This window comes from Diabrotica virgifera, chromosome 7 (genome assembly GCF_917563875.1).
Source record: "Diabrotica virgifera virgifera chromosome 7, PGI_DIABVI_V3a".
Classification (NCBI taxonomy): Eukaryota; Metazoa; Arthropoda; class Insecta; order Coleoptera; family Chrysomelidae; genus Diabrotica; species Diabrotica virgifera.
This window is the reverse complement of record NC_065449.1, coordinates 99,368,455-99,393,383: the sequence shown is the minus strand read 5'-3', so window position 1 is coordinate 99,393,383 and position 24,929 is coordinate 99,368,455. Positions and strand designations below refer to the sequence as shown.

General features: G+C 32.5%; 1 protein-coding gene across 1 annotated transcript; it reads left to right on the top strand.

The window, feature by feature from the left end:
- The first annotated feature begins 10,177 nt into the window (after nt 1–10,177).
- Nucleotides 10,178–24,240, top strand: LOC126888862 (piggyBac transposable element-derived protein 3-like). The gene is made up of 3 exons (XM_050657289.1): nt 10,178–10,319; nt 10,375–10,818; nt 22,068–24,240. Exons 2-3 carry the CDS (start codon nt 10,386–10,388, stop codon nt 24,011–24,013), a joined length of 2,379 nt encoding a protein of 792 aa, XP_050513246.1. The 5' UTR covers nt 10,178–10,319; nt 10,375–10,385; the 3' UTR covers nt 24,014–24,240.
- Nucleotides 24,241–24,929: the final 689 nt, after the last annotated feature.

Sequence of the window (24,929 nt, the reverse complement as noted above, 5' to 3'; positions counted from 1 at the left end):
ATTTCGCAAAATATTCGACCGTTCCGCTAGTTTTAGGACACCCTATATATTATATATTCATAATTAATTATTAATATGTCGTGACTCGTGACTATTAACTTATCTAAATTTGAAAATTTTGGGGAATGCATATTACTGTAAATGGCATCAGAACTAAACGTAAAGTCAAGCAATGAGGCATGCAAGTCATAGGTTTAATTCCTTGTTTAGATAGGGCGGTTTGCCAACGTAAACGTCGCGATTAACCTGTTTAAACGCTGGTAAACCGCGTAAAACTCTCGGTTGCATATGTACGATTTTGAGCGGTTGCATTTGTTTCTATGTTAACTTGAACCACGGCGGTTGGGTTTTTCAGGTAAACCGCGACGTCGACGTTGGCAAACCGCCTGCATATAAACAAGCCCTAAGGTTCAGCGAATTGATGATTCGTTTTGTATTCCTTGATCAGCGTAAACACTTCTATCACAAACTCCAACTTTATTGGCCACTTTTTTCACAATACATATCTTCAACCACTATCCCGGGATTTTCTTGTCTTTCACATTTAAAAACATTTAAAATTATTTCTGTAACTTCAACGCTAAGAGGGCTTCTTTTACTGCGTTTTCGAGGAGGATTCCATGTATTTTCAACCAATTCATCAGCAGAATCAGTGGATGACATTTTTGGGTTCAATATCTGTTATCTGTTATTGAAATAATACGTGGTTACTACTGTTACGGTAATCACAATCACGTACAGATAGGGTCGTTATACAAATAAAAATATATACTTAAATAGTTTTAAATGTCACGACAAATAATTGCTAATTCAACATTAACAGCATAAATAAAATTTATTGTCGTTTAACCATCAAGACCACTAAAAATTTACTAACAAATCGATTCAAATTACAAAATTTTAACACCGAAATAATACCTACTTAAATCTTGTCCGAACCTGTAAGAGCTGCCGACGACGTCGGCAGTAACGAAATAAAGATGGACATTTCGGTTAGTTTTTATATATTTTTGAAGAACTGTTACTTGCATGTAACCATAAAATATTCATTAATTTTATAAATCGGATCATTTTTTCACATCCTATGTGTTCAGTGATAACAATAATTTATTTACTATGCAATAAACATTAATAGTTGGGAAAAGAAAAAAATTAATAAAGTGTCATAATTATACTGTTACTTATCGGAACGAGTAGACTCATTTGGAACATCTTTAACAATTATCTGCTAAATTTATCGTTGTTTATATGCCCTGCATCGCTTATTGAATTATACTGTACATCTTCATAGAATTAAAATTATTATCATTAATATTAATTATCTACATATCATTACACTTACATCTTCTGAATTTGAATTCATTTTTCCAGTTCACTACATTTTGATAAATGTAAATCCAATATTATACTTCTATAAATCCAATTCACCTAAAATAACAAAATTAAAGAGGTAAACACACAGTATTAAAAACAAATTTGTTTTTATTGTGGTAAATGGATATATTTTCAAAAGTTGATCGAACTGTCAAGTGTCAAATCGAAAATCTGTGACCCGTGATTGGTCCAAATTCTTCCATAACACAAGTCCTGGAGAAACTGAAATCTCGCGGGCGAATTATCCCGAGGGATATAACCCAATAAAGGAAGAAGAAGAAGAAGAAGAAAAAAATTAACAAAAAGTAACAACTGTTTTCAAATTAAATTAGGTTTGATAAGGTTTTTTAGCAAAACGTAAAAACCTTAGAATATAAAAAAACAGGAAGGAGTCTTTCATATATCAACAACACCTTAAATTTCTAGCGGAACCGGCCATCTTGAACGTCTGTGGATGACTCATAAGTTTTTGTCAACGAGGTAGAAGGTGTTTGTGTATTGGATCAGCTGTGTGCATAGGCGTACCATCTGGTAAAGCTCCTGTATATGCAATCAATTAACTGCAGCTATTAGTATAATAAAATGTTATTTAACTGACTTTTCAACAAAATATTATATTAATACGTATTTTCTCTTGATCTGTAGCTGTTTGTTTAACATCAAAGATGTAATAAAATCGTTAAGAATTTCTTTTCTTCCCTCTTTCAAAGGTACGTCACTGGAAATAGAAAGCAAATCTGACAGCTGATCGCCATTTGCAACCTCCTTCCTGGCAAGAAGTCAGTTCGCATTGTACTCCTTCCTGGTTTTTTATATTCTAAGGTAAAAACTGACACCTATTCGCTATTTGACAACCATTCAAACAACTACTCAAATAATTTGAAAATTTGAATTTGAAAACAATTAGGGATTCCAATGAACTGTCAGTGGTGGCCGGTGGATGGCTAAACTGACATGGCCATAGACATAGTTAAGGGGGGTGGTCATGGCGTATCTAATGTTTACCTTGAATATTGACAAATTTGTAAAGAATATCCTGTTTGGTTTTGTTTTTTTGTTAATTGTGTAGCGAAATTTGTGAAATTGTGATAGCAAATTAAATATGAAGTGGTTTAAACATTGGATACGCCTATGGATGACAGTTTCGCCATCCAGCAGCCATATTATATCACGTGATTTGGAATGCCTAATTTGAAGTTTGACACAATAGTGTCAAAATCGCAACTGTCACTGTCATCAGCACGCCTAACTTCACGCGCAAGCGCGCAGTGCAACTTTGATAGACACGGTTAAACTATGGAGACCTACACAGGTCTCCATAGGTTAAACACAGTATAGGTAATAGGTATTTAGTCCATTCCGAAGTTGTAGTTTGTTTTGACATTTCCGTTTTATTTAACCTAACCTATGTTTTGTGTTTTGTTGTTTGGTTGTATACAAGGAGTTGTATATTGAAATTGAATTGATTCTTGTTTCATTGAATTATTGAATATAGAGGAGTTGTTCTGTTGCAAGTTGTTCTAGTTTTGTTGTTTTAAAATCTGAGAAAAACTATTTATAGATAATGGTGAACTTAAACAAGAAATGGGCATGCAGTTTGCTGATTACTTAATTGTGTACTCACAACACATAGGTACAGGCATTATGCAAATACATACCATTTAGAGGATACTTCATTCAAATTGGAGGACTCTGCGATATTGGGCTTCCTTAATAGTTTACCAGACGTAGACACTGTCTTTTTCTTGGTAGAAAATGACACCTGTTTCACCCTTTCTGAATTTTCTCAAGTCTCATATTTGGATCAACGTGAAATTTGTTGGCTTTCACAGCTTTAATTTGATTAATGGCTGTCATTAAAATATCTTCACTGTTGCATTTTTGACCTAATGCAATTACTTACAGTGCTGAGCAGATAGTATCTTATGTAATTTCTATCTATCCCTCGGTTTTTGATTTGTGCGTAGGTGCTGAAGACTCCAGTTCTTCCCAAATATCACTACTTGGAACTTAATTATTTAGTGTGACTCATGTAATACAAAGGTAGTGAATGTGCTGGCAAATATTTGATTGAATTAAAGATTTGATTGAATTTAATCGAGAATTTAATTTAATAAAATAATCAAGGCAAGTACATGAGTAGGAATGGTAGCATATTTTACATAGTATGTAGCTGACAAGATAACATACATTAACAGTTTCTCTGTAACAGTACATATTTTTGAGTTTGTTTTATTTTTAATTATCCATTTTTTAAATTCATCATTTCCTTCCACACTTTCAGTATCAAATTTATAATTTGTGGCTACAATTAATGGCAGTCAATCAATCAGTCCTTTTTCCTGAAAGCCACAAAAATGTTGACAAAATTAAATCAAAACATTTACATTACAACAAACCTTTTGTTATCTGAATTAGTCTTTCCACTTGTTTATCTCGAGTGTAGTGTATCAAATTATGCATGCTTTTATCTAGTTGTTTCACCTTTTTCCTTCTAGATATGCATACTTAATAATACTGTGCTTACTCTCCAAGTACATATTTGTATTTATTAGTAATTCCTTTCTATAACAGTAGAACCCGGACTTAGTATTCGAACTATAATTTTTACTCAGGTACTCATAAAATTTAACAGTACCAGAATCATTCTCCAGTTGGAAAATTCAACAAATCTTTTTAAAAGTTGTTAACTTTTAAAGTACTTTGTATAAATTTCAAGCACTTATATACATACTTCCATTCTTTTTTCAACTACAGAAATTTTTGCTAGATTAGTTTTCCAGGCACAATCAATGTGCCAGGAACAAAATAATCGATTAGACACAGGCCCCATCACTGCTGTCCATCCGTTATAAAAAGTTTCCATTATATCTCTCATAAACATATCTGTAGTGATATTATTAGGTACCTAGTGCGGTTTTAATACAGTCAAAAAATATTTTAGAAATTGTAGTATTCATTCTATTCGAAATCATGTATGTCACAGCAACGCCTTCACCAAAGTCATCGCTAACCATCAAAGTGGTTAACTCAAAATTATATGGATTAGTTCCATATAAAATAAATTTGCAAATGTCATGACAGCATAATGTTGTAGATATATCATTCATAATGATAATGCAGAAATCTGAGCAATCTAAATTATGCTGACTATCCTCAGAGCCTTGAGGTCTGTAGTATAATACACTGGCTACACACTACGTTTTGCCTGAGACCATGTCTGCAGAGACTCATTTGCGCAGGTAAGAGCATAAGAGCAGCAAGACGGTATCACATGTAAGCCTCCAAGCGCCGCGCGCCGTCTGTACTCTCGTCAACATGCTGAAGATTTTACCTGTGCAGTTTTACTTGAAGTGTGGTCAGAAGTTCAGTCCAGCAAAAGTTTTCAAGGTGGACAGTCGAAATGAGTGATATAGAAGCATTGCAAACCTATTCTTAATTGAAGAGTACAAATTTTTGAGCTGGCATGCATTATGGAAGGTGAAAAGTAGAGAATGAAGCATACACTTTAATGATTGAAAAATTAAAAGAGGCAATATTTTATTTTTATATTTTTAGTTCATTCTAAAATAGAGAATTCTTTTAAATCATATAAATTTCTTTTACCATTTTAGTATTTAATTTTCCAATATTGGGGTACTACTGCCAAAAAAAATTTATATACTTATAATAATAGAATATAATAATTAATCAACTTATGTATTTCTGCAAAGTTCTGACACTGTTTTCTTGTGGCATATTTAATGTAGTATTATGTTCATATGGGATTGAGCCACTATTGTAGGTGTAAAGAAAATTGCATTTCTTAATTTACTACTGGTTGGTGTTTCAATTTCCACTCCGGAAGTCTTTCTACTCTCTACAAAAATTTAAGCAGAATTTTGGGCATGGATGCCAAATTTTTGTCGAAATAAAAGATGCTAATTGAATTTCTAACTGTCTAAGAAACTTCCTGCTATTTCTATTGTTGACACTTGACACACATATTTGTTGCATATTTGCGTTTGTGGAATAATCATATCTACCTGAAAAGGTATTTTGTAAGTTTCTATCAATTAAAAACCATGATTAATTTAAAAAAATTTCTTTATTAAACTATATCTACGTTCACAATATTTAGAACTTGAATTAAATTCTATAATTAAACTATATTATGAATTACACCATGGCTATTTTGTCATGGTACACTACCTTCATTATTGAAATACCATAAAAAAAGTTTATCCTTAGTTTGCTTGGCGTCTCTGGAAATACTTATATAATGTTATCTCTGCATATCAATGAGATTAGAATCTTCTGTTCTTAAACCATTCCTATTGTCATCGTCTAAGCTTCCAATGGGAGTATAGGTTGAAGTGAAGCATATTTACTTCTCAAAAAGTTATGGAGTACACAATATGTCATGACAATGATATATACAGTTTTTAGATTTAAATTAATAGTGGTATGGAAAATTCGAAATCTGTTAGCTAAAATACCAAAGGCATTTTCTACAACTTGCCTTGTCCTTGACAGGCGGTAATTGAATATTTTGCGTTCATTTGTTAATTCTCTTGGATTAAACGGTTTTAAGAAATGTGGCGCTAAGGCAAAAGCTTCAACACCAATAAAAACATCTGAACCACTGAGGCGATCAAAGACTAGAATTTGTAATGTATTTTCTTTTAATTTGTTGTAAAATATTGTTTGCTCTATAACACCTCCATCACAAATTCTCCCATTCACACCAAATTCGTATATTATGAACTCATAATTAGCATTTACAACTGCCATCAAAACCATACTATGAAATCCTTTATAGTTATAAAAATAGGAACCTTGCCCATTTGGTGGAATACTCTGCACATATTTGCCGTCAACGGCACCGAAGCAATGGGGAAAGTTCAATCTTGCTTCAAATTCCTTTGCTATATGTTTCCATTATTCTTGTGGCTTTGGAATCTAACAAAAATATTTTTTTAGGATTTCTCCGACACAGTTTCCAGTACAGAACTGCCACAGGAATCTCCAGTGGAGTTGCAACCGCTCTCACGGACGTCCACAAATTCAAGTTACAAAACTGTTACATGACTCTCTATTGGAGTTGCAACCGCAATTGGATAAAAGTGAAATTCGAATAATGCCAGAAATACTATAACCGTCCAAAGTGATAGTGTGAAATTAGAATCAAATGATTATGTATAAATCATATTGATAATAATTATAAATAGTAGCTGTATTTTTTAAATAAACAGATTTGATAAGTTATATTATTTTTCTACAGTTGGTATGTTTTAATAAATATATTTTAAGACTACTGACAGTATTGTTGGTACTTTGGATCTTTTATTTATAGTAGAGGATCCAATATAATGTCGATCTGCACCGATCTGTTTAATAATGGATTAAAATTATTGGATATGTAATTTAGTATGGTAACAATTATAAAAAACAAGGGGTGCCCGATATAATTTTGTTCTGACTATAATTAACATGCATACATACATACATAATCGAAAACCTCTTATACCCGAAGGTGTCGAGGTGTACAAGCTCTCTTAAATTTTTTTCTACAAATGTACACCACTCTTTTCTGTCTCTAGCTGGTTCCTTCGGCTCACTCTATGTCTTCCCTCTTTCTTTGAGAATCTTGCTTATGCTATTGTTCCATGTTTTTCTTGGTCGTCCTGTACAGTGTATGCCAGTAGTACAGTCTCATTTACGCATTCAGTATTATTTTCTGTCATCCATGGTTGAAATTTAGCGTATTCCTTGTCATAGATACGTTTATTTGGTAATAAATTCTCAGTCACTTTATTGGCTTTTTTCAGAAATATCGAATTTCTCTTGCATTCTGACTTTTTTGACAATTTCACATAGAAAAACTTTGTTTATGTTAATACCAAATTGCTAACCAACATCACTTTTCTAGCAACGGTACTAAATACCTGCTGCGATACAGTATTTCTTCTAATTTATTATATTATAAAATTAAAACTTTAACTGACGCAATGAACCGCTATGACACAAAATTTTATATTCACCACGTGCATAATTATGTAATTTATAAGCTTGTCGCCCTTAGGGTATAAACATCGATTTAATGCCCTTGATACATAAATAACTATTTAATATATAAAAAAAGTAATTTTTTAATTATTCATTAATTATAGTCAAAACAAAATTATATCAGGCACCCTTTTTTTTATAATTTGTAAACATACTAAATTACATATCAAATAATTTTAATCCATTAAACAGACTATTAAAAGGCTATTAGATTAAATTAGAGGAATTAGGGATGGTGCCAAAAGAATGTGCAGATAAAATTCGATTACGAAAACGTCAAGAATTACAGAAAATTGGATGCATATGCAGTAGTCATATAATATTAAAAGTAAATAATGTCACAAATGAGGTTTCTATGACATATTTCAAAACACATTATTATGGCGTGTTTTGGGCATGATATAGTGTTGAAACATATAGACCATTAGCACTAAAAACATAGGAATAAATCGACTTTTAAATACAGCACCTAGAGACTTTAAACTTTTCGTGTCTAGAGACTTGTGTCTAGAAACGTGTCTATGGTCACGTCACCTTCTGGATGCACTACCTGGTGCCCAAGATCACTGCTAAGGCATGTTGTCTTCTGGAGTGTGGAGGATTTTTGAGCACCGGGGGTCATTTCCACCCATTTTTCTATAGTATACCTTTTTTCTGACACCATCCTAAACACAATACAAAAAGTTGCAAATCTCTAGGTGCTGTATTTAAAAATCGATTTATTTTGTGCTAAATGCCCTGCTCTAATATTCGCATTTGGAATTACTGCTAATAATATAATAAATCCCTTTTAATGCACCAATTTAAATAAGACTCCTATTATCATTATAACAAACATCACAAATTTTAAAAAAACAAAGCTAGAACAACCTTGGACAGTTTAAAAGTCTCTCTATATTCAGTAAATAAATAAAACAAAAAACAATTCACAAGTAAGTGTAAAGGCATAATAATATGCCTGTATATATTATATTATTTTATAGACACACATATAGGTTAAGTCAGAAGGGAAATGTCAAAACAAAACTACAACTTCGGAATGGACTAAATACCTATTACCTATACTGTGTTTAGCCGCGTCTAACTTAGACATGAACGAGAAAAAATAATAATATATAATATGCACAGGGATGCCAGGTTTGGGGAATTTTCCCCATAACTGGGGAAAATTGATAAACTTTGGGGACTGGGGAAAAACTTTTTTAAAATGACTAATATCTGGGGAAATCAAACTGGCTAAAATACGTTATTAAATTTAGTAAAAAATAGTTATTTTAGAAAGTCCATTCCTAATTATGTCAATCATACCTATTCTGTAACTCATTTCGATGATAGAAGTCAGTAAAATCGAATAGAAGTGACCAAGTCGAATAGAAATAGTCCAAATCCGTATTCCATAACTACTTCGGAATCTCTACAATCGTAATGTGAATAGAAATCACTTCGACAGCATTTACCCTGTCAAGATGAGATTATGAGATTCCGATTATCGGAATTGTGGTTGACGCAAGCGCATTTTGTTTTGTTTTGACGTTTATATTTTATATATAAAAATAATTAATTACATACTACTTATTTATAATTATTTATAGTATTTGTACCTTTTTTTAGCTGCTTAATTTTTAGTCTGTGGTGTTATTTGTTTAGAGAACTATATATATTTCATTTAGACATGTTGTACGAGTATGAATAATTGGACCTAACCTTATTTATTTGCTACTTGGCGTCTGAATGTTTCCCATTCACATTGTTGCCATATTTTGTTCGTATATTTCTTGTACAATTGCAATCAATGGTATAATGCACAAGAATAGCTTGATAAATAAATATTATACCAGTATACTTGTATATTTATCAGTCAACGCTCATAGCCTGAACAAATTATAGAAAAGATGCCATTTTTGGGAAAAGTTGTTTAGCAGTTATTTCAACTGAAATCGAATCTTAAAGATTGCATATTATTAGTAATATCAATTTTAAATAATTTATTAATAATAATGAATTAATAACATCAATTTAAATATCTTTGATTTAAAAGCATTTATACTTCTTATCTTCACTTATCTTTTTTATTTATCAGTTTATCTTCTTTTTTATATCAATTTTAATTAACTTTAATTTAAAACCATTTATCCTCTTTTAAGCTTTTTGCATCCAGTATTTACACGAATATTTTATTTACTTCTCAAAACTTTGAGGATAGTATGAAGAAAGTATGAAAACATTGAGGAAATGGCAACGGTGTCATATCTCAAGTAACAAAATAGGTCACAGAACACAATTTCGCTGGTTACTGCGCGGCTGCCACCTCCTCAGAACCGCGTGAAATAGAAGTCAGAGATTCCGATTACGATATGAGTTACAGAATACCGATCCAAACACAAAAATGACGCGATAGATATCAAACATTCCGATTTTGGGTAATTACGATTCGACTTGGTCATTTCTATTCGATTTGTTAAAAGTTACAGAATAGGGCTGAATATTAAATGTTTTACAACGACAAGATCGTGGTGACTGATTCCACATATAGGCCACACTCAATACAGTTTGGTGAATTGTGACTACCGCGAACAATGATATTCCCTGGGGTTCCCTAAATAAAACCGTTCTTGAACGGTAACGAGTATGCGCAATAACGAGAAATGTGTAACTGCGCATAAATTTTCGTTATTGCGCATGCTCGTAACGGTTCCAGAGCGGTTTTGTATCGAATTTGAACAAACCTTATAAGTCTGGGGAATTCTGTTGAAAATCTGGCAACTTTTAAAACACAATATGGGGAAATAAATTATTTGGGCCTGGCAAGGCTGAATATGCATTATTTATTATTTTATTGTTGAAAGTTGAAAGTTGAAATTGAAATCCAGATCCTGTAATTTTTTGAGCATTATAAAGTGAGTACAAATAATTTTTTCGTAATTCCACCTTCAATTTACCGTGTACTTGTAGACTATTACCAAATGGATATAAACACAGATATAAAACCAAGGTGCCAAGATGTGAGTGAGGAGACTTGTAGAGCAGAAATATATTGTAAGAGGGATGATTCATTATTGGACAGCTGTAAAATTGAAATTCAGGAAGAATGTAAGAAAGAAAGTACACATGATACATACGTTTATTCAGACTTGGAGCAATCTCCCATAAAGATTGAAAAGTTGGATATAAAACCAGAGGTCAGTGAGGAGCCTTATAGGGAAGAAATATATCATAATAAGATGGATTATTCATTATTGGACACCTGTAAAATTGAAGTTCAGGAGGAATCTAAGGAAGAAAGTACACATGATACATTCGTTTATTCAGACTTAGAGCAGTTCCCCATAAAGATTGAAGCAAAACAAGATGAAAGTAAGCTTACACCAGTTGAAGAAATAGGAACAAATGAAACAGGTAAATAAATAACAAGAATTAAAGCTTAACACCTTGTCTGTGTTTAGAGATATTTATAAACTTATGTTGAGTGCGTTATGAGGCATATATGTCCCATATACCCCATTTGTCACCATGCGTTATGACAAAGTTGACGCAGCCAACCATTAATCTAATATGAAGTCTATTTGTCTCGTAATGCAGCCAATGTGTTAAACTATTGCACAATCATCAGCAAGTGAAACAAAATTCATTGATATAAATTTCATATCCCTAAAAAGTCTACCCTTTTACAGAACTAGAACCTAACTAAATAAATATAACATTTGTTTCATTTACTATAATTTTGATCTTAACCCTAGACCAAGACCAGTATCAATATCTAATCATATGGATACCTATTGGGTATATACTACTAATGGGTATATTTCTATGCTTTATCACGTTCGGTGCCATCTTGAACAAGCGCCTCTTGGCTGGTACCACATACTTAAATCGTTCATTCTGCTACTTGTGCGTCATGGACACCAAATGTGTTAAAAATAAATAAATTATTTATTTTTTTTGACGGAAACCCCCATTACAGTAAATATTACATGCATTTAAAGAGCTCATACAACTAGATACTAACTTAAAAAAAATAATTATAACAATAAAAAATAATATCCAATTTGATAATGATCAAAACAAAAAAAAATAATAAATCTACTATCTAATTTCACAAATTGTTTCTTTCAGTTTGCTATTTGATATGTTAAAGATGTCAATGTTTGGATTTGTATTGAGGTAGTGCAATATTCTGTCCATTGGAACATTTTTACCATAATTTGTATTGTGAAAGTTAGTGTAGAATGTATTTGTATTTCTAAGTTGCCTGGAAGGTATACACAGATTAACAGCATATAAAAGATCAGGACAGCTAAATTGACCTAGAACTAATTTGAGTGTAAAACATTTTTTTTACATCCATTTTATTGCAATCTATTTTATAAAAAATAATAAACAATACATATGAGTGTTAAGAGTGTGACACAGTCAGTATTCACCCAGTGGTGAATACCTAAAAAAGTACAATAATGATTGAATTAGTACAGTTATTAATAAATTAATTGAATTAATTTGAATAGTACAGTGGAACCTCGATTATCCGTCTCTCCATTAACCGTCATCTCTGGTAACCGTCAGGGTCTGTACATAAGTTGTATTTACTACATAAGCAAAAATTGGGTCATTAATTCATTTTGTTTAAGCATTGCGATAAGCCAAACTAAATTTGCTGGCTGGAAATTCGATAAAATCATTGAAATGGCAAAAGAGGTAGACGAAACAGATTCAGAAGCTGACACAGACTCGAAATTTGATGGTGGCAATGTCAATGATGTTATTGTAACTAACAAAGATTTGCGTAAAGAAGCTAGAGAAGCTGCATCGCACATGCAACAATTCATCGAGTTGGTATTCTTGACAAGAAGAAGCCAAGAACGTAGTTTGCATGATCTTACGCGTATTAAGAAAAATGTGAAGCATCAGTAAAACAAACAAAGATTTCAGAATATTTTAAACCACATTGATTCAATTGTACGAACAAAAATTCCTCTTATCTTGTAAAACAAAACATATATTATGTAAATAAAATTTGAGAGTTGTACTATCAATAATTTTCAATGTTCAGTTTTTTTAATGTTCTGTTAACGGTCTTTTCGATTATCCGTCATACCCTTGGTCCGGTGCCCTGACGGATAATCGAGGTTCCACTGTAATACAATAGTAATAAGTGGGAATGATTAGTTAGTGTTGAGGTCAAGAGTGTCTGTTCTTTTTAGTCTTCTGTTCTGTAGGGGTGTCAGGAGATTGGTGACCAATATGTTTGGGTGAACCTGTAGTCTATTGTGGTACTTGGAGCACAGAGAAACAATTTCTTCTTTGACGGTTTGGACTTGGAGATCCCTCTTATATTATCGTTGGAAATGTACCAAGGAGCTTGGCACAGTTGCCTTAGAACTTTTGATTGAAAGCGCTGTATCTTGAGTAAATTTGTTTCACTGGCAGTTCCCCAGATTTGGATGCCGTACATCCAGATGGGTTTCAGTACACTTTTGTAGATCAGAAGTTTATTGTCTAGACTTAGGCGTGATTTTTGATTCATGAACCAGTACATCTTTCTATAAACGAGTCCCAGTTGCAGTCGTTTGTTCCAAATATACTTTTTAAAATCTCCAAGTAAATCTCCAAGTATTTGACGTCACTTCTTATTGGCAGTGGTGTGTTGTTGAAGGTTACAGCTGGATTGATTCCCTTCCTTAGTGTAAATGTAATGTGTGTTGACTTGGAGCTATTAACTTTGACTCTCCACAGTTTAAACCATATTTCAAGTCTATTTAAGTGACTTTGTAGTATCTGTGAAGCTAGGGTCAGATTTTCGTGGCAAGCCATTAGGACAGTGTCATCAGCATATGTTGCAATTGTTGTACGATCTGAAGTTGGTATCTCTACTGTGAACAGAAGGTACAGTGTGGGTCCAAGGACACTTCCTTGGGGTATGCCAGAGTGGATGGGATATAGAGTAGTGAGGGCCTCCCCTAGTTTTATCTGATACAATCTGCCGGTGAGGTATGATTGTAGGAGCATGCAGATTGGATGAGACAATTGTCTTTTAAGTTTTGATATTAGACCTTTATGCCATACCTTGTCGAAGGCTTTGGAGACATCCAGGAAGGCTGCTGTACAATATTTCTTGTTCTCGAATGCATCTCTTGCGGTTCTGACTACCCTATGGACCTGTTCAATTGTGCCATGTTGTTGTCGACATCAGAATTGGTAATGAGGTATTAGGTTTTTTCTGTAATGACAGTGTCTATTCTTTTCAGGAGAAGCCTCTCAAACACTTTGGAGGGTAAAGGCAGAAGGCTAATAGGATGATAGGATGAAGGTTGGGTTGTGTCTTTGTTGGGTTTATGAATTAGAATGATTTGTGCTACCTTCCATTGGGAGGGGAAGTATTCTTTTTCTCATGATCATCTTTCAGTGCGTCACAGTTTTTCGATTTCTTTCTAACGCATTAAATTGTATGTGACAGAAAAAAAGGCACGTCCATGATTACAGACATTTACAATATTTATTCTAGTTATTCTAGTTGTCGATAGATGGCGCCATAATAAAAAAAATATTTTTTTTAATTAGATAATAATATTACAAATATAATCTGTATAATTTATAAGACTATACAAATCAAAGAAAATACCATTTTATAAATGCAAGAAACACATTGATTTGTTTTTATTCCAAATTGAAAATAAAATGTGACAACTGTCAGATTTAACTAAAATGTCATGTTAGAATAAATGTCATAAATGTGTATTATCACGGACTCACCCTTTTTCCTATCATTTGTTACGCACTGAAAAATGCTCATGAAAAGGACAATAGCACAATCTTAGGACAGCATTGTATATGTACATTAGTAGCTTTATTGCTTCTTCAGGTAGTTTTTTGAGAATTAGTCCTGTTATCAGGTCATATCCAGGTGCTTTTTTTGTATTTAGTTTTTTATTACTTCTTGAATTTAGGTAATTTTAACTTTTCTGGTGGGAAGACACATCTGGTAGGGTTCATCTGCTATATTTGTAATAAATTTCTCTTCATTCTCTGGAACCTCTCTCTTGTGCGATTGGAAAACTGACACCGCCCTGAACTTGGCACCCTTAATGATAGTACCCTTCCAAATTTTTAGAGTTCTGAGCTCTTTTTGAAGAGTTCTATAGTTCTCGCCGGGGTGCAGAAAGAGTTCTGCAGTTTAAATGCCGTTTTTTTTTAAACAAATTTTGGGGTGCCAATTTCAGGCCGCACCCCTTTTGTGCGGAAGGGTAGTTCCAGGTGCACAATTTGGAAGAAAATAAAGAGTTCTAGAGTTCTCAATAGTTTTTTTTTAAGAGTTCCGTCATAGTACGCGAGTTAGGGGCATTTGAAAAAAAAGCGAGGATTTGCCGCCGCATGCGTATTGAACGATACTTGAGAATTATTATAGTTTAATATTATTATAGTATAATATTATTATAGACTAAAAATAGCTTTTCATGGAGCAAATCGAATCAAAAGGAGCAAAAAAATTTGTAAGACAATATTAACATTTAAACAATCGATGCATATTCCCTTTTTTTATCAAAGTGTACTAAAAATTTAATGTATATTGAATCTCGAATTAGTAATTATTTACATAAGAATTTTTGTCTTTAATTATACAAGTTTATGAATAATTTATTCATAATTCATAAACAATAAATTAGAGTTGTTATATTTTTGTTAACCGCCCTGAGCTTGGCACCCTTAATGATAGCACCCTTCATGAATCAAAGGATTATTATTAACCATTAAATCTGCATATGTGGCACATATGCAGATATAGTTTAGTGGTTAATAATAATCCTTTGATTCATTTTCCATGAAATCTGTGTCAGAAAAATATTCTGAAGCTGTTCCCGGGATTCGAACCCGGGACCTCCGCGACAACTGAAAATAGCGAAGCGCGCTACCCACTGTGCTATTGAAGGCACATGAGAAATTCCGTAAAAACATAGAGTTTAAGTTTTGAGCTTGAGCAACGAAAAAATATTTCAATTCACTATTTTATTACCTTCAAAAATCGTCATTTTGTAATAATTAATATTTGTGAAAATGTCGCAAGTTGTGCTAGCTCAAGATAAATTAGGAAGGATGAAAATCATGCAAATGTAAACGAAAACGAGCACGTAAAGAATATTAGAATGGATTTTTACTGATGAGCAATCGATGCACAACATATTTATTTATCTATTAAACTGGTTGTAATAGCTTTATATTGCGCTAGAAAACCCTCCTTGAAAAAGGATGCTGGTTATGCAAACTCTAATATCGATAAACAGAAATACAATATTATACTAAATATTTGCAAATCAATAATAGATAATGCATTTTTTTGGTTTATTAAACTAATTGTACTTCTCATTAAAAAGAATGCTAAATGAGCGAATTTGAACTAAAATGAGCACTACTTTACGAGTAGTAGAGTCATTATTCCCAAATGACCAATCGACGTGTAACCTGTTTTCTATTTTTTATTTGTTATACTAATTGCACTGGTTTGATATTAATCCCGAACAACCTCGTTAAAAAAGGATGCTGATACTGGAAATTATAAAAAATATAAAGAAAAAAATTTTAATTAAGTATCAGAAATTAATGCAATATTTTTTGTGCGCCTCCGGATCGAAAACGCTCGTTTTCGCTCCGCTCAAACTCGCATTTTCTCCCGTCGACAGAATCGTATGTGCACCTTGAGGAAAAATACTCGTTTGCGTTTTGGACAAGGTTGAAAACACCTCGGCTTCGCCTCGGAGTTCAACTTTGTCCATAAAATGCAAAACTCGTATTTTCCCTCAACGGTGCACAATAGACTATTTTTTTTACTATGTAATTGTACTCCTTATTGGTAAAATATGAAACCAAAACGTAGTAAGAGCATATTCACAGATTGACAGATTGACAATCCATATTCACAGATTGACAATCCACGTGTGTCCTCTTTTTTTATTTAATGACCTCATTCATTAAATTCGTTATATATTAACCTAGCACAAACTCATGAAAAAATGATGCTAATCGCGCAAATTTTGACATCAATGAACAAACAATTAATATTGAAGTCATTATTTATAGAACAGAAAACAATGCACAATTTTTGTTTTTTATGAAACTGTTTGTGCTACGTCGATGAATTTTAGCTTGATAACATAAAAATTACTTTTCTATGAGCATTTTTATTGGATGAGTTTGTGCCAACCTGAATTTAAGCCAGCAGAATCATATTAAAATGAAAAAAAGTTCATCTATTGTCAATCTGTGAATATGACTTTGATATTCTTATTCTGCTTGTTTCGGTTTAAATTCGCTTAATTGACAGCATTAATTAATGAATTTGTGCCAGCCTAAATTTAAGCCAGTAGAATCAGTTTAAAATGAAAAATAGCCTTATATTAGTAGCATAATTTATTAAATTATGCTAATTTCAACATGGATGGAAAAATGAAATATTAAAGTCAATATAATTATAAATCAGTAATATGAAGAAATTTTTTTTTATCAAACTAATAGTACTTCTTATTAATAAGAAATGCTGCATAAGCGAATTTAAACCGAAACGCAGCAGAAGCAGAGTAGCATAGTCCACATTCACAGATTGACAATCAACGTGTACCCTCCTTCTTTATTTATTGAACTGATTCATTGTACTTATTTAATATTGAGCTAGCATAAATTCATTGAAACAGGATGCTAATTGCGCGAATTTCAACATGAATAAACAGGAAATAAATATTAAGACAAAATTGCCATTTTCTTGTCCCATGGCGCTCTGAAACTACATAAGGGGTGGTTCTTTCGCCCAGCACCCCCGAGTTCTCATGTTCAAAAGGACATGTTTCATTAATAACAAGAGTTCTGGAGGGTGCTGCTGATTTCCAACGTCCGATCGCGATTTAAACGACAAAATTGCCATTTTCTTGTCCTATGGCGCTCTGAAAATAGACAAAAACTGTTTAGGTTAAGAAAAACGTAATATTTAAGAAAATAGACAAAAACTGTTTAGGTTAAGAAAAACGTAATATTTAAGAAAATAGACAAAAACTGTTTAGGTTAAGAAAAACGTAATATTTAAGAAAATAGTCATGCCATCGATTCAATATTTTTTAATGTTTCATGTCAGTGAATCGATATCAAAAATTTTGTGACTTGGCATCGTATAAACAAAATGACTGAAATACTACGCTGTGATGTATCCAAAAGATAGTGTAGATTGTTATTGTCAAAGAACGTAGATATACTTTCTACAAATTTATGCAAAATGTTGTTTAAAGGTTATAAGCGTGAATAAGTATAAAACTGTTTTCTTAACTTCAAATTTCTGCAGAAATATGAATATATTAATAAAATGCATTGAAACTTATTTTATGAAATATTTGAGTTTATTTGATCCGTTTCAGCATCCTTTTTTAACGAGGTTGTTCGAGATTAATATCAAACCAGTGCAATTAGTATAACAAATAAAAAATAGAAAACAGGTTACACGTCGATTGGTAATTTGGGAATAATGACTACTACTCGTAAAGTAGTGCTCATTTTAGTTCAAATTAGCTCATTTAGCATTCTTTTTAATGAGAAGTACAATTAGTTTAATAAACCAAAAAAATGCATTATCTATTATTGATTTGCAAATATTTAGTATAATATTGTATTTCTGTTTATCGATATTAGAGTTTGCATAACCAGCATCCTTTTTCAAGGAGGTTTTTCTAGCGCAATATAAAGCTGTTCTGAAGCTATTTCCTTGTGGCATTTTTATTATTAAATACCACAATTAGTAAGTCAATAGTCGAGTTAGTACATATTTTATATTTTAGTATTACTTATATATCCATATATTATTGATATTATTTATAATTTAAACAAAATTATAGTAAAGTCAGAATTTGGTATTAATTTTGAGAGTAATTTAAATGTAAGACCAAATACTTACGATGTCGGGATAGTATCACGAGGTTTTTCCTGGTTTTCCCTCGTGATTTACTATGAGATCTCTAACACTAGAATTTTAATGTCACCGTTGCATGTGGTTGTCTTTTTAAAGACAGATCACATGCTATGATTTTTTTGTGACGGATATTCTTGAGTTGGGGTTGATTTCATGTAATCGAATGAACTATCTTTCAGTAAAGTCGTCCCAGGAACGCAACTCATAAATATTGGCAATATCATTTTAAAGTCTTCTACTTTAAAATGTATCATATGTATCTGAATTGCCGATATAAATGAGTCAAATTAAATAAATTATTAGAAGAATTTTTTTACTAAGCAACAACATTTTTGTTTCCATTAGTAGTATTTTGTATTTTGACAACGGCACCCGATTTGGGCGTCGAAACGTTAATAAAATTATTTTTTTCATTTTAATTGTGGCTTATTTCCCATATAAATAATTAATCAATATAAAGCTATTACAACCAGTTTAATAGATAAATAAATATGTTGTGCATCGATTGCTCATCAGTAAAAATCGATTCTAATATTCTTTACGTGCTCGTTTTCGTTTACATTTGCATGATTTTCATCCTTCCTAATTTATCTTGAGCTAGCACAACTTGCGACATTTTCACAATTATTAATTATTACAAAATGACGATTTTTGAAGGTAATAAAATAGTGAATTGAAATATTTTTTCGTTGCTCAAGCTCAAAACTTAAACTCTATGTTTTTACGGAATTTCTCATGTGCCTTCAATAGCACAGTGGGTAGCGCGCTTCGCTATTTTCAGTTGTCGCGGAGGTCCCGGGTTCGAATCCCGGGAACGGCTTCAGAATATTTTTCTGACACAGATTTCATGGAAAATGAATCAAAGGATTATTATTAACCACTAAACTATATCTGCATATGTGGTTCATCTTTCTTAAAGAAAAAATATTTTTTGCCTCCTTTTTATTTATTAAATAATTTATTATTACATATGCAGATTATTTATTAAATTATTACATATGCAGATTTAATGGTTAATAATAATCCTTTGATTCATGAAGGGTGCTATCATTAAGGGTGCCAAGCTCAGGGCGGTTAACAAAAATATAACGACTCTAATTTATTGTTTATGAATTATGAATAAATTATTCATAAACTTGTATAATTAAAGACAAAAATTCTTATGTAAATAATTACTAATTCGAGATTCAATATACATTAAATTTTTAGTACACTTTGATAAAAAAAGGGAATATGCATCGATTGTTTAAATGTTAATATTGTCTTACAAATTTTTTTAACTCCTTTTGATTCGATTTGCTCCATGAAAAGCTATTTTTAGTCTATAATAATATTATACTATAATAATATTAAACTATAATAATTCTCAAGTATCGTTCAATACGCATGCGGAGGCAAATCCTCGCTTTTTTTTCAAATGCCCCTAACTCGCGTACTATGACGGAACTCTTAAAAAAAACTATTGAGAACTCTAGAACTCTTTATTTTCTTCCAAATTGTGCACCTGGAACTACCCTTCCGCACAAAAGGGGTGCGGCCTGAAATTGGCACCCCAAAATTTGTTTAAAAAAAAACGGCATTTAAACTGCAGAACTCTTTCTGCACCCCGGCGAGAACTATAGAACTCTTCAAAAAGAGCTCAGAACTCTAAAAATTTGGAAGGGTGCTATCATTAAGGGTGCCAAGTTCAGGGCGGTAAAACTGACTGAAGATGTTCAGCGAAGGTGTTAGCCCTCTCTTCGTCACTTCGAGACCAGGTGCCATCATTTTTTCTTATCGGTGCTTTAGTTTGTGATTGTGTTTTGAGTTTTTTAGACAATTTCTATAACGAGTAGTTCTTTTCTTCAGAGCTAGACAGATTCTCTAGAAAATAGTTTATTTCTTGTTCTTTGTGTTCCTGTAGGACCTTTTTTAATTGACGGGTTGCTCTGTTGTATTTGGTTTTGTCATCTGGAGCACTGGTGGTCTGCCATCTTTTTCTTAATTGTCTTTTCTCATATATCATTGTTTTTATATAGAGCGGGTATGAGCCTGGTCTCTTAGCATATGATATATCAGGTGAAGCTTCCCATGCGGCTTGTTGAATTTTTACAGTTAGATGTTTGACTGCTTCTTCTATATCTTGCTCAGATTTTAGTGGTAGGTTTAAAGTTATACTATTTTTTATTATATCTCTGAAGGTATTCCAGTTTGTCCAGCTATTGGATAAAACTAGTGGTTTTGTGATGTGGTGCACCTATGTACTTAGAGTAATAATGAAGGGAGAGTGATCAGATGAGAGATCGAACAAAGGTTGAACTTTCAAGTAGTTTAGAGAGATACCTTTGACAATACAGAAGTCGATGAGATCAGGCAAGTTGCCTGGAAGGTACACACAGATTAACAGCATATAAAAGATCAGGACAGCTAAATTTACCTAGAACTAATTTGAGTGTAAAACATGCATCATAATTAATCTTCAAGATTCTAAAGTAGACAACTTCAACTGACTTAAAATTTCCGGATAATAATGTACCTGCCTAGGTATATTAAATCTATATGAGCATAAACAAAGAAATCTGTGCTGAATGTTCTCAATGAACTTTTTATGTAGGTAGGTACTTCATAATTAGGAGACCACACAACTGAAGAATAGTCTAAGAGAGATCTTACCAATGCACAATACAACACTTTATTCTGTATTATCAGTAGCATTACTACTAGGCCCAGGCAAATCATCAAAAAATTCGCAGGCTGCTTGCATCATTTTTCTTTATTTGATGTAAATTCTGGATTTATTCCATAATTGCTGGTAACTAATTTAGATTCTTCAACAATGAAGACCATGAATTTCTATTTTTTTGTAAATCTTACATAGAGGTCACCCAAATCATCATATGAGAGGTATAGTTTCAAAGTGTACAATCTCTAGGTTTCCTAAATTTTCAGTAATCAAGAAAAACGAATAACCTCTTTCATAGAAACAATTAAATGTCATTGGAGATTGTACGTTTTGAATTTAAGTCTAATTTTCTGCCTTCAAAATGCATTGGATAATGACTATTTTGAAAAGAGATTTTCTATTGTTTCGATTCAGGGCTAGAATCTCGACGTAATGCGACATCTATCTTAATTTTTGTGAAATATGGAGATGTACACTTTGAAACTATACCCCTCATATTTCAATTCTATAAAGTACATTGGATAGTAGGGGAAGGGCGGGCAAAATGGGGTACTTAAGGTTTAAATTGGGATTTAAAAAAATCTGTAACTTTTAAGGTCTTAACCCTTTCAGTCATCGTGTCCACACCGATGGACATCGATTTTCAAAGCATTCTCTTAAAACATCGATGGTTATTATCGCCCAAATCATTTTGTCCATGTGTGGGTACATGCATAAGAAACGCATTGAATACATTGATAGCCATCTGTTAGTCGATTTGTGAAGCTATATAAAACGCAAAACAGGTTGCATTTAGCACGCTGTCGTGGTGGTGAAAACACCTGTTTGTTATTGGAACGATTTCTATTGAATAAACTTGTTTTTTCGTACAAATACCTGCTGATTTGGGTAAGTAAAGAGCATTAGTATAGTGTGTTTATATTATGTATCAAACTGTTGACTGAAAATATCTTATAAAGTGGTGTATATTTATATGTCCATGTAGATGGACAAAATGACTTAGGTATACTTATGCATATAAAAATTAGCAAGGTCGTGTTGTTTTAGATATCCATAAAATGGAAAGTTTACCGTCAACTAGTAAAGAAAAGAGATGGTCACGACCCTTGACTGAGGATGAACTTCTGGATTTACTCATGAAAGACGATGACTCAGAAATATTACGTTTGTCAGATGCTGATGACGCCAACAGTATTGCGGATCTAAATGACGTTTCCTCAGAATTTGGCGATGATATCCAAGATATTGAGGAAACTATTTTTGACGGATTGATCCAAGAACAGAAGTCAACAGAAAGAGGTGAGTTAGAAAATCTAGAATATCCCAATGAAGTGACTACAGAACAACCAATGTCTGAGGACATGAAAACCAAAGAAAATTCCAACCAAACCACTGAAAAACAAACAACTGCAAAGGAGAGACTGCTAGAGTTTTGTGAAGAGTTCAAACTCACAAATAAGAAAGATGTTTGTTGGAAAAAAAATATTACCTATCTTACCAGGCCAGTACAGTGGTTTGTTCCAGAAGAAGTACAAGTTGATGAATTACCTGCTCCTATTGAATATTTTATGAAATACATACCTGATGCTCTGTTTGAGAAGATTTCAGAAATGACTAACTTACATGCCGTACAAAAAAATATTGCTCGGTTTTCTCCATCAGATAAAGAAGAAATAAAGCGATTTGTAGGCATTCACATTATTATGGGAAATCTAAAATTCCCAAGAGCAAGACTGTATTGGTCCCAGCTTACAGGTATTTCAATTGTAAAAGATAATATGACATTCAATCGCTTCTCTAAGTTGCGCAATACCATTCACTTAGTAGATGTAACAGCAAGAGGTGACGAAACAGATCGCATGTGGAAAGTCCGAGAAATATATAATTCCATTAGAAATCGTTGTAGGGAACTTCAAACCGAAACAAATTTGTGCATTGACGAGCAAATTGTTCCATTCAAGGGACAGATCAATGTCAAGCAGTACCTCCCAAATAAACCGAAAAAATGGGGGATCAAATTATGGATATTGGCTGGACAATCTGGTACCATTTACGATTTCATCATATATCAAGGTGCTGAAACGGAAATAAAAGAAAATTATGCACAGTTTGGACAAGGAGCTGGAACTGTGATGCAGCTAGTTGAGAGAATTGAAGAAACTCATCACGGTTTGTACTTTGATAATTTCTTTAGTTCTTATCACCTCTTTCAATGGTTGAACAATAAATCTATTATGGCTGTCGGAACAATTAGAATAAACCGATTTTTTGGACCAGAACTAACATCTGATAAAGATCTAAAAAAAAATGGTAGAGGTAGTTTTGATGTAGCGGTTAGTGAAGATGGAATTGTGATTACAAAATGGTTCGACAATAAACCAGTTTTAGTGGCTTCAAATTTTGTTGCAGCGGGAAAAATGGATTTGTGCCAGAGATGGGATAAGACGTCGAAAGAGTATATAAATGTATCTAGACCGGAAGCCATATCGCTTTACAATTCCAACATGGGTGGTGTTGATAAGTTAGATTTTTTATTGAGCGTTTACAGATCCTACAGACGATCCAGAAAATGGACTGTACGTATGATAACACATGCTATAGATATGGCGATAGTAAATTCGTGGTTGGAATATAGAAAACAAGCTGAACTGCTAGGCGTACAACACAATAAAATCCTGGATTTGTGGGACTTTAGAATGAGTATTGGGCAACACCTCATTTTACATAAGGTTCCACCAAAGAGAGGCAGACCATCTGGTCAAGAAAATACTGGTACAACAAATAATAAAAAAAACAAAACTGAAGCAAGGCCATATATTGAATTACGGTTCGACAGCTATGGACATTTTCCGAAAATAGATGAAAAAAAAGATAGTACACGTTGCAAAATGGAGAACTGTAAGGGAAAATCACATACATTTTGCGTGAAATGTAATGTTCACTTATGTTTTGTAAGCGGTCGTAACTGTTTTTTTAAATTTCATGTAAAATGATTAATTCGTTATTTACAAAGAATATTGTTCATTTCGTCATTCTAATGATATTCAAATAAATTTCTAAAATCTTCAGGTTTATTTTATTTTGCTTCAAGTCATAATGTCCATCAACATGGACATGTCATATGCCAAGTGACATATGACATATAAAAAAAAATGATGTTAAAATTATCAACAAAAATAGTTTATTTTATATACCAAATATGAGAATTTTCCCATAGCTCAAAAAAAGTTGTGACTGAAAGGGTTAAAATAAGACAGATATCATTGTTATAGTAGTAACTATTTATTAATAAAATTTAAATTTAAAAAAGTCAAAGTTTTTTTTATTATATGAAAAAACAGAAACTAATGTAAATTGCCCCATTATGCCCGTTGTATAGGGTAAAATGGGGTACCAAATTGAAACCAAGAAAAGCCTATTGACAAAATTCGCATACAAGTACTACTTCATCATCCTCATCTTCTACACCTGCACATGAATTTTTAGCCCATTTAAGGCAACTAGATCAGCTTATCCATCCTTCTGTGGAACTTGAATAAAAGTTTCCGCAGAACCAGTCAGTGTCACTATCTTCGCCTTCTGAATCTGACTCTACTTTTTTAGTTTTATTCAATTGCGATTTCTTACTCGTCTGTGATTTGGTTTGATCATCTTCTATCTTACTTGGTATGGTAAAAGGGTAAAGACTACCAATAGGTATGGTAAAAAGGGTACCCCATTTTACCCTACCTATTGGTACCCCATTTTGCCCAAAGAGCAGATTTTGAGATTATGACCTGTTTAAATTATTACAAGTTTTTATTTTTTAACATAATGACAAACGAATACTCTAGAACACATTCACTGTTAGTTAGACGTAATGATATTAAATAATAAATTGTTTTAGTAATACTAATTTTTCGGCCGATA

What these genes read in the sequence shown, in the direction of transcription:
- LOC126888862 (XM_050657289.1), top strand. Translation starts at nt 10,386, where the DNA reads ATGGATATAAACACAGATATAAAACCAAGGTGCCAAGATGTGAGTGAG. An exon ending in AATAGGAACAAATGAAACAG is followed by an intron (nt 10,819 to 22,067) that starts GTAAATAAATAA and finishes GTGTTGTTTTAG; the next exon opens with ATATCCATAAAATGGAAAGT.